The sequence below is a fragment of the Anopheles darlingi genome, chromosome 2 (genome assembly GCF_943734745.1).
Source record: "Anopheles darlingi chromosome 2, idAnoDarlMG_H_01, whole genome shotgun sequence".
Taxonomy (NCBI): Eukaryota; Metazoa; Arthropoda; class Insecta; order Diptera; family Culicidae; genus Anopheles; species Anopheles darlingi.
Genome location: NC_064874.1, coordinates 76,164,739 through 76,176,056, shown reverse-complemented (window position 1 = coordinate 76,176,056; position 11,318 = coordinate 76,164,739). Strand labels below are relative to the sequence as shown.

General features: G+C 50.5%; 1 protein-coding gene across 2 annotated transcripts in view; it reads right to left on the bottom strand.

Moving 5' to 3' along the window:
* LOC125949634 (putative inorganic phosphate cotransporter) overlaps nucleotides 1-10,637 on the bottom strand; it is a 13,479-nt gene extending 2,842 nt beyond the window's left edge. The window contains exon 1 of one of the 2 annotated variants that reach the window (XM_049676870.1): nucleotides 10,300-10,637. In XM_049676870.1, coding sequence (XP_049532827.1) covers nucleotides 10,300-10,480 — 181 coding nt within the window. In that variant the 5' untranslated portion in view covers nucleotides 10,481-10,637. Of the gene's footprint in view, nucleotides 1-4,492; nucleotides 5,041-10,299 lie in introns of those variants that run through there. The other variant, XM_049676871.1, reaches the window with a different exon arrangement.
* Nucleotides 10,638-11,318: the final 681 nt, after the last annotated feature.

Below are 11,318 nucleotides of genomic sequence, written 5' to 3'. Positions count from 1 at the left end.
TAGCGGCTGTTGTGGTCAAAGCAAATCGAACGATTAGAGTGTTTAACCGCCACTAAGCTACTACCTCCGGCCTTAGTGACACCTGGATCGTACCTCAGCCAGTACAGCCATAAACTAATCCGAGATCGCGTAATCAGATTTGCGCGTCTCGGATTTCTGATTGAATTAGTGCTTTATCCATTAGCCAATCAACCCGCGCCAGTACTAACGGTACCGCGAGAGGGTACGTACGTCTAGGTATCGTTGGTTCACATGGTTTACAATTCACGGGAAGCGAAGTGAACCGTGGCGTGGGGCGTAAGCTAATCATGGACCGTGGGTCCGGGGCCTATCGTACATTCATCAAACAGTGCCTATCAGTAGCTTCCCTCGATAAGCGGCCTGATGGTCAACAGGCCAGGCCATTCAAAACGGGGGAGAGTTGCTAGGGCCGACCGATCAATCATGGATTCACCTGGTCAGCGCGTTGAACAGGCAGCGATAGCTAATCAGAGCTACTTGGCGCACCCCGCATTTTGATAGCGATTTATGGAAGTCATCTTACAGCCGGGTCTTATCGCTACTATCCTGTCCAGTGGGGTAAGGTCAATCAACCATGATCCCCACTCCAGCCCCTCCCCCCCTCCCCCACAGACCATTGGAAAGCCGCGATATCAAACGATAAAAAAGACTCCTCAGATCGCACTAATCCAGCACAAGGCCACTCCATCATCCTGCTATCATCGAAATCAAAGCCACTCATTGTTGATTAGCGCGTGTCCAATTGCAGTCCATGGCCTAAGTAACCCACTGACTGGGATTCGAGTCGAGAAGCAAATTGCAAACAAACAATTCGGATTGACGGCTTTTGGGTATTTCGGGATTCCCTCGACCAAGGATTTTCCCCCCGGGGGGAGGGGCGCTCCGGCCTTTGCAAACCATTCCAACCCGAACGCGCCACCAGAGTGTGTTGTTCGGAATAAATTTGTCGCAAATATTTGCACATCTTGGTCATGGTCAGCGCCGGGAGACAAACTGCTCAGCCATCGGATGGTAATGAGTCGGCGCAAACAGACGTACGTACGGCCTAGTTGCGATTGACGTTACGAAGAACCGGGATTAACCCAAAACGCGGACGATTCGGTCATGGTGCGAGAGACAAAGAGTGAAAACAATGTTCTCGACGTGTTTACCAACCGTTTACCACTATCAGCGACATTGAAATGCTGAGCGCTGCCGGACAGATTGGGTATAGATTCTCCGTTCGGTACCTTTCTAATAATTCAATCCAAGTGATAGAACGAAGGACATTAGCAAACAAAACAGGGTGGAGCTGGTTGGTGCTTCGCAAACAACCAAACGGGAGAGGCCACTAAACGCCAGTAACAAGAGCTCTTCAAGTACATCTGACCGACGGCTCACTCGAAACCACACTATCTCTCGTTGCTGGTGGTGAACCATCTGCTCCAGTTTACTTTGAAGATCCTGGGCAAGAACTGTGCCAACTGCAAGGGTATGCGAGGGTGGCCACTTGATTATCAAGCAGTCCAGAATGTAGCCGCATATGCCATGCTGTAGAGTACGCTCGTTGGACTGTGCGTACCGCTCGAATCTTCATACAATGAAATGAAGAGTTGGTTGACATGTACCTTACAAGCATGTCTAGTTAATTTAACAGCAACTCGTATAGAGTCATTTCAATGTTCAAAGTGTTAAACATTATGCTATTTTCAGGCTGGTTCGTTGCTTCCGATCATTATTAATAGCACCCTTCCACGAGCTTAAATGAGCTCGACTTTAACACAAACTGTACCATACCGAGCAAAAAAGCGCAAACAGTCCCCCCGTGGTAAACGCCCGGAGGAATATAATGATAATGATGTCATTAGCGTCGCTTTTTCACATCAATATTGTAATTTAATCGCGGAAAAAGTGTTTTTCACACGAAAATCTAAATCTATTCTTAGCCCTCCTGCCCTGCTCGTACAGCCGCAAATGGGCTGCCGGGCTTGTTTTTTTTTTTTGTTTATGGTGTCATCAGTCGGCGTACATACACACCCATTCAGAGCGCAATTTGCACCACCCTCCCGTTCGCAAGGTGATGAGGCTTACGTATTGTGCGTTGTGCCGTTAGATGATGGAAAATGGTGAAAATGATTTTTCTGCGCTAGTGTGCTGGTGCGTTGACTCAGCTCCCATTAAGGGTCACTGCACAACGTTGATTGGGCTTTTAAATTAAGAACTTTAAAGAAGTTAAAGCTAGGCCAGCCTCAGGCTTGAGGTTAAGACGGTTCACCTTGACCCTAGTACTGTGTCAGTCGATCGTGAACGTTGTGCACGCACGACATTGTGTGGTTGGTTGAAAACAAAAACAAAAAGGGAAAGCGTTCCGCAATTGAGGTCTGGGACCGTTACACCTGGCCTGTAGCAGGTGCCGTTTCAGATATGATAGAGATAAACATCGAGCAGGAAAGTGAATCGAATGTGTTCTAGCGAGCATTGGATGTCTTAAACATGATCTTCTCCAATTGCCAACCATTGATATGGTGACACAAAGAGACAGCATTCATGTTTGTGGTTCAACATCAACATCGTACCGATAGAACCGATTCTGTGCGATCGTGAGCTACTATTTGCGATCGTCAAAACGATCGAATGACACCGCTCGCAAGTCAGCGCAAGCTTTTGTCTCCTCTTCCTTCCTGGTCCCATCCAAATGTCACAAACAATCAAACCACGCCGACATGACGGCATCGGTCCGGTATTCGCATTGTTCCCGCACCTTTCCATACCGATGGCGATGATGTGGCCGGACATTAAAAAAAAACAACATTAAACAAAGTGGCGCACGCGTCCAAAACCCGACAGCGGGCACCGGGGATAGGTACAGGTACGCCCGGCAGCACACACCTTAGTTCCAGTGTACCCGGGACACAACATCGGGAAGTCACTCCTCAGACAACAAATAAAAAAGCACCATTTGTTTGTCCAACGAATATTTAGCTCATTTCAGCATTCAGTGAATCAGTTGAGTAAACATATTTCGGCCGATATTGGTCTGGTGTCCCGATAAGACGATGGATTTGTTCCAATTTTAGAACAACGTTTGCCAATATATGGACCGCTACGTGAAGGTCACATATGTTTAAGATTCCAAAAATATTCGCCACTTGTTCTAGTGTACTTTTCCTTCAATAAAAAAAAAAGCACGATCTCCAAAAACCATTTTTGATTAAGGGAGAGACATGATAGGAAGCCCACAAGAACACTGAGGTACACGGATTGCCCTTCAAACAAAATGATATCACCAGCCAAACGACATGTGTGGCCAAACATGCATGACAACGATTCGGTTCGCCAAACGGCGATTGTGGGACGCCAATGCTTTGCCGCCATCCAAACCCGTTACAAATCCCCCTCCTCCCAGTACCCCCCAAACCGTCCCCTTTGGCAGCACGTGTTTCGAAGCCGCACAGCACACACACACACACAGCCAACACGTGGAGCCTTCCACATTGTCTTCCCTATTGTGCAGTCGACATTGGCATTGGCCCCACCGCAGGGGACAGTCAAAGCCAGCAAACGGCGGAACAAACAAAACACGCTTTGGCGAAACATTAAATCCAACGATAAGAACGTGATCGCGATGGATGACGTGCAGCGGGCTTGACGAACTTTGGTTTCGCCAATTCCACAAACCACTTCTTTGAAGAATGTTTTATCAATTCGTTTCGGTGCTATTGAGGTGGCTTCTGATTACGCTCGATTCGATTCACTTCTCGCTCAATCCTCACCATTCTTTCCGTGTATGTCATTGGTCTTTTTTGCAAATTATGCTTTTGTCCGATGACGCTACTTCCGCGTTTCATTCGAACAGGTTGCTAATCAATCCGAGCCTCAGCTGATGACATTATTTATGCTTACTGCACCGGTCGTGCATGGCTGTGAGGCACGGGCTGTGCGATGGCATTGAGCGGAGCTAAGGGTGGGGACGAGCGGCGCGCGAACGATATCATCTCGAGCTCATCTCCCCGCCGCCAGTGTCGGCTGCTGGTCGGCGATCAAAGCGATCGAAGGCGAGCGAAGATTTATCAATTCCAAATCAATTCGCATACCAGCTGGCGGCTCGCACGCTGGCCGACCCTGTGAAAACCCGGGGACCGATGCTTATGCATGCGGTGGCGGAGCTTGTAGCACCCCCGATCGATCGATCGATCGATCGTCATCGGCGGAGGACGACATTTACGGACGTCGCTGGCCGGACCGTCGTTGGTCAATAGAACGCAGAGCGACCGAGCAAGCACCCGATGGCCTCGTTGGCCGGAATTGGCGCGCGTGTTTTGCAATGCATGTTGGGGCTCGCGCGTCGCACGTTTTAGATGATGGCGATCGTCTCAACCATCCTCGCCTGCCCCCCCCCCCCCTCCCTCCGAAAAGATCGTACCGCGACCACGCACAACAGTGATGAGTGCCACAGTGTGCAAGGCCCACGGGCTCGTGCTGCTCTACTCACATCGGGATAACCGCTGCTGCCAGGTAGTGCTATACATGTTGACGGATTTGTGCGCTGGTCGGCGGTCACTATCACGATACTACTACTCCTACTACTGCTGCTGCTGCTGCTGCTGCTGCTGCTGGACAGTCTGTTGTGTCTGGATACTTTCGCCACTGGATAATACACTGCGTTGCCGTTGAACACTTTCGCCGCTTTGGAAGGTGGGGAAGGCCTACTTCCCCCAAACAGTCACACCAAACAACTCGCCAGACACCTCCTCACTCACGATGACGATCAATCGAACTAGCTTCAAAGCTTCGCAAGCTCAAACACTCGGGATTACGGACACAGCACGCAGGACACGACGGTACAACATTACATTTTGGGCACTTGCTTTTCCAAGCAGGAATGTATATGGTTCTGGTTCTTGTTTTTGGTGTCGAAAAGCGGAAGCTCGATCACGCTCGATCGCTGCTGAGTCTCGGATCGCTGCTGCGCCGTGAGTCGCACCGGGTGCCGTACGCGAACCGATTGAACCGCTCGGCGTCGACGATGCGGCTCATAAATGAATGTCCGAAGTGGCCGCCACCACCACCACCACCACCACCACCATCCCATGGACCCAGCCAGCCAGCCAGCCCGTCAACCAGCCAGTCAACGGCACCTGCGACCGACCGACCGACGACCGACCACGGTTCTCGCTGGTGGGGATGCGTAAGGTGTAGGTGTTTCGTGTTGCACACCTTGCCCACACACAGTGCCACGCGCTGCTTCGCGTAAGAACGAACGCATGGTGGTGGTGCTTCGGGGAGAGGAGATACTTGCGGTGTCACACTCGCGGTTGTATGTATGTGCGCGTATCGGTGTGCTGCTCTTCCTGTGCTGCGCTTATCGGAACCAACTCCGTTTTGCGGCAGGAGGGGGGGCTGGCGGCTATCGCGGGGTAAGCAAATGATTCGCCTAGCCTACCACCACCACCACCGCCGCCAGCACCACCAGCAGCACCTTCCACGCTCCACGCGGGCATGCAATAACGCACAGACCCCTGTAGTGTATAGCTGTATGACCGATTGAACGGTAGCAACGTAATGAGAACTGATAGAGACGAAAGAGTGTCTGCGTACGCGTATTATAGCAGGAGAGAGAGAACGGAGCAGAGCAGAGAGGTATATAATGCTGGCCAGTATGTTGTTTAGGGTTGACAAGTTCTCCTGGTCATCCAAAGCATCGAGTAACTTTTGAATTGACAGTTGACATCGGGCTCACTACCTTAAAATTCAAATGTTAAATTCAAAAATTAAAATTCAAATTCCATCTATAGACATGTTCCAGCAACTTCAAACCAAGGGATAAGCATAAAGTACCTCCAATCGTGCGGAATGAGTCAAATACTTCCAAAGAGATTAAGCTTTTTTTCCCGATCACTTCAATACGCTCGCAGTGCTGGAGTTCTTCCCAACCGAAAAGCCCCAGCGGAACTTGAGGACACTCGACATTCTCACAGAGACCCCCCGCCGGGAGACACAGACATAAAACCCCATTGAGAAGGCTATCAATTCTCAGGAAGGTCCAGAGTGGTCACTGATACATCAGTGCATCTCGATGTCCTCGACACCTGTAGAGGGGGGGGGGGGAGGGGGGGGGGGGGTTGGTATTGCCACCGTCACCTAGGGCCCTATCTCTGGTCGCATTTCTATCCCATAAATCAATCTTCGTCATTGGCCAACCCGGTGGCCTAGGGCCACCAGATAGTGCATCAACAGCGGCAGATGGACCAACACAATTGTGTGTCGGTGTGGTTGTCAAATCGGATCAATCGGGCGCAACCTCCTCCCCTTACGCTGCGTTTATAGCCGTGGCCGCATGCGCGCCGTGCGTTACCGTAGGACTTAGATTAGACACGGTCAAGGTGACATTGTTCTGTATAAAATGCAACGACCATCCATCCGGTAGTATTATCGCTGGGAAATTTATCAACAAAAAAAAATGCAATCCAGAGGAAAATCCCAAAGGCACTCATGGCCGTTGATGGCGGTCATTTGGAACACTTCTAGAAAGCCACCCCTAACGTCTACATTGTTAGATGGACAAGAGAGGAGGGCCTATATTTAGATGATGAAGCCAAACCAGGGCTTCAGGCGTCCTCCAGTAGCAGCCATCTTCATAGCTAATAACTTCCTCTGTCGATCGGTGACATGTGAAGCACCTGGTTCCCTCCCCCTCTACCCTGTTTGACACCTAGACTCCATGCACGCTCGCTTCGTGATAAAGCCCATAATTAGACCAACATCGCCGATAGGAGAAGCGGGGAGCCGGATCCAATCGGATCCAGTTCGTTCCACGGGGTTTACTATGTTTTCAAAGTTGGCAACTTTGATATGATAATTTGTATGTTCCTCAGCGGGTGCAACGCTAACGTCGCAAAAAGCATCCGCAATGTGGGTGATGCGGGTTCGCTGGAGGGCGAAAGACCGAGAGAATATTCCGATCGAAACCGGTTCCATTCCGGCTTCCAAGGCCCACTTGGATAGGATAAAGCCCCTGGCCGTGTCTGTACCCCTCGAGGAAAGCTGTTTCCAAATCATCAACCCATTGATCCTATCCCGACCGAAAAAGGAATTGATAACAACGAGCTATCAGGTGTTTGTGAGGCGGATCTACATACCTGGGCCCGGGCCCTGGAGATCTGCATCGCGCACACAACAATCCAGCATCGCATCGTGAAGGTAACGTAGATGAATAACAGTACAACACAAAGACGGATTGTGGGTAAACAACGGGCTACCTATTGACTCCCTAACCCACTCCTCCGCACACAGACACTGACTGGAGGTGACAGGGAGGACTAACAATTGCCCATTGTAGCGGTAAGGTGGAAACGATAAGAAAGGTGGCACATGGTCTGTCTTCCATGAGATAAGATGAGTCTGCGCGGCGTACCGCTTATCGCGGGCACCTGAGTCCTCGCCGTTCTATATGCCCGCCTAATGAATGGTCAATAAGGCGCGTGGGATGATGAGATGAGAGCTCATTAGCCGATGTAGCCGTTGTCTGTACGTACTCGCACCTCCAGCTTCACCTCGGAGGCGCCAGTGAACGATAAGCATCTGGAGAGCGGGAGCCATGTTCCAGGCCACCGCGGGCTACAATTTGGAGTAGTGACCAATAGTGCAGACTACCGACGGCTATCTTGAGGAGTCGAGGAGCTATCGAACCGGAAGGCCAATGTCACGCAACCAATGAATCAATCACCTGTCCCGATGACGGCCACTGGGTCGTGCGCTTTGGTCAGTTTCGACGAAGGTGAATCTTTTGTAGCATCACTTTGGAGAGTAATGATACGCGGCGAAGTAATAAATAGATGGGATTCAGGATCTCAGTTTCAAGAACTTGGACGCTGCTCTATACTGGAAAGAACGATTTGTTACCATTAGTCCGCTTATCAGTGGATAGTGTAACAAGTTCAGACTCTGTCCCGACAAAAAAAACCTGCCGTCTTTACGTACCATTTATAGAGAAGGAAATTCAAAAAAGGCAATAAAGACATCAAAAGCCGTAGAAGATAAACCGCACGTCCCTAGGGCAACGGATAACAAACCACTTGACGTGCCCCACCTTCGCTCCCCGCCAAAATCCCCAAAGCTACTTCAAACAAGTGCCGAGTGACTTCATTCGTTCCACCTTGCCCCGAATTCCAACTCAGCTCCTCCAAGACATTCCACCGGTCCCGCGGCACGCCATCACGCCGAAAAGCAGCTCGCAACAAATGGAAAACAATGGGAAAATCATCGTCGCCATGCCACCACCGTACCCACATCCGGACAGAGCAAATATGTGTTTGCGGCCGATGGGGCGGTATGAGCTCTAGAAGTGAAGTGACACAACGGACCGAACGGGGGAGAGAGAGAGATGGAAAGAGAATGCTTCAAACAGGGTGAACCGACGAACGAGCCGTTTGATGTTAATGAAAAACGGAATCAGATTAATTTGGCCACGAAGGCGGACAGAATCCCTACAGACAGTAGGGAGCACCAGCAGTAGTGGCACTGGCAGCGGCAGCGCCAGGACAAGCCCCACCGGATGCCATAGACAACCACCGTACCGGCCGTACGCACTTCAAAGGCACTTTACGCGAGTTTCCTTTGAACTTTCGCGAGTTCACTTCAAAGATGAACGAAACCGGCTCGTACCAGGGTCGCAGGATCCACCGTAGGAAGATCCTGGCCATCCACTCGTCCACCAGACGACAACCTGTGCGAGATGCGGGCTGATGATCTTCTGCTCGGGCAAGGGAAGGGCGTCTGTGAGGTACCGGTAACCGTCAGCGTTAGCATTAAGGTTGGTCAGGATCATCATGCTGCTCTCCCAAGTACCGAGAGTGCACGGAAGAGTCTTCTAGGAACGGGGTAGCACTCGAGCCAAACATAATATGGTGGAAGGAGCCGGCACTACATCATCCGGACATCTTCCGGTTTGGCGACATGTGGCCGCTGTTCGGTGGATCGATGTTCAGTATGCACACCGCACCGCCCAGTGCTGACGGACTGAGCAGAACAAGATGGGTCAATAGCACAAACCAATGCTGCCAGAACCGGACGGTAACCCGGCCACACACTGCACCCCCTCCAGTCCAGTCACGTCTGGCGGCGCAGTGGCGTCTCTGCGGTGAGCACAATTCATGCAAATGAGATCTGTAGCATCGGTCACAATCGCCGGCGCCGTCGACGTCGACGTCGCTACCGTCAAGTCTTGAGGCACGTTCCACGCTGAACGTTAATCAGCTGCCGCATGGCATGGCATGGCATGGGTTGGTGCGGAATGCAGAACGGAACGGGGTGTTTAACGAAATGGAGTGAGTCTTAATTCGTCGAACGATTGGTTGGGGACACTAATGCAGTTGCGCTTGTTTTGCGAATGGCGCCGCCGCTCGTGGGCCAATCGGTCGATGAGCTTGCTCGCTAGTTTCGTGTTTCGTGTGCTGAGACCAGCAACAGGTTATTAACCGGCCATGATGATGGGGTCTCGTGACACCACCAACGCTGGACGGTAAATTGGCGGTCGCCTTGGCAGCAGGCCGTGTGTGTGTTTGTGTGTGTGTCGTGTGAGCGGTTTACATCAAAAGCGGAGCAGAGATGCATCGCCTGCGGAACACTGGCCTCTGGCATGTCCTCGGGTGGAGATGGAGGGGGATTTACGGTTGCCTGGCAACGATAACCGGTAAGGCGCTGGAAGTTCAAGTACACGGGTGTTTATCTGACTTCCGATTCCGATTTTATGACGAGAAGGCGGAAATGAAGATGCTCACCGTTTGAGATAAGATCATGGTCACTGATGGATTATGGCAGATAAGGAAGAAAAGTGAGATGCGTATGTTGTCTTTTGCTTTTTGTATCCGCGTGTCTGCTGGTAGTAGCGTTAGGAGTTGGGCGTATATCATTTTCCATGGGGAAAAAAGGCTAATTGATTAAAGTGTTCTTTTTTCTTAAACTCTTTAACTTCAAAGGTGAAATGTAATAACTAACCTATACTAGAAAATTTTCTATTTCATTTGATTTCTTCTTATAAACATCGATCACATCATTAGCAAAAAACAGTTGCAACGCTTTTTCCTCTTTTTAAGTCACTGTTCACCCAAAAACATTAATTAGCCCTACCACCATAGCTCCGAGCATACTCATTAACGGCTCTTTGAACCATATAATCTAACTGATTGCGTCTATTGAAGCGATAAGCAAGAACTGAAGCAAGCGATTCGAAGTAGCTGTAAGAATCGGTGTACGGAATACTTTGCGATCGTGTAGCTGACGATCGAAAACGTTGCTTACCTGTCGACAGCCATTCGAGGCAAGGATGCCGGTCCACGGGTTCGGAGGTGTACAGCCAGCCCGGTTTCGGGCAATATTTGCCCTCGCGAAACTCCACTGGCCACTGTGGGCTTTTCGGTGAACCCAGCAATGGTTGCCGTTCGCCGGACGAGGGTCCAGCAGTCGAATCGTAATCGAACATTTCGTTCTACTCTCGTCGTCGTAAGGGACACTTCCTTTGGTTCTGTTATTGCGTACGGCTCTGTTCCGAGTCGGTTGCTGCATATCACGATAAACACTCTACACACAGCCGGCCAGAACGACGACGATTGTACTGGAACACTAGCCGAGGTGTTTCTGGTCTTAAAATAAGCTGCGACCGAAGCGACCAGATCGCTGGAAATGGACCCGAATTGACACAACGCTTAACTGATAACACGGTTTCTGGGCTGAACCGTGTACAGCTACTTTCACGCCCGATCTCACTGCCGGGTCCGGGTGTTCCGGCTCCTGGGTAAACCGGGTAACCTAGACCACGCCACGCGTGGCGACCTCCATCGCACTACATTGTACCGCGGTTGCGTTAAGCCGCGCTTAGGCATGGTCTGCTTGAGCCTAGACGGCCCTTGCCAGCGAGCGTTCTAATCTACGAAAACACAAAACAGAATAATAGGATGACATCAGGAAGCTGCCCTCGGCTAACGTGTAGCAGCGAACGGTAATCCGATTTCGGGTGCTTGGCAAGTATTGATGAGGGTATCAGTGGCAGACAAAAAAACCATACAAAGCAACAAGCTGGTCACCACCAGAGATCGGAGAGAAGATCTTTGGCGTGAAGTACGTGACTCTTGGAGAGTTAAGCATGAGCTGCTAGAACTTTATTGACCAATTTAACGGCAATGGCACGAGGCAAACCGACGACGATAATGTGTCGGTTATTTGTTCTGGGTTTGATTTATCGTTGAATGTGCAATGGTTAGCGCCACAACTAATCATACACATTTCAAGGGCGACTTGGAGAAGTCTAGGGTTTTAATTAA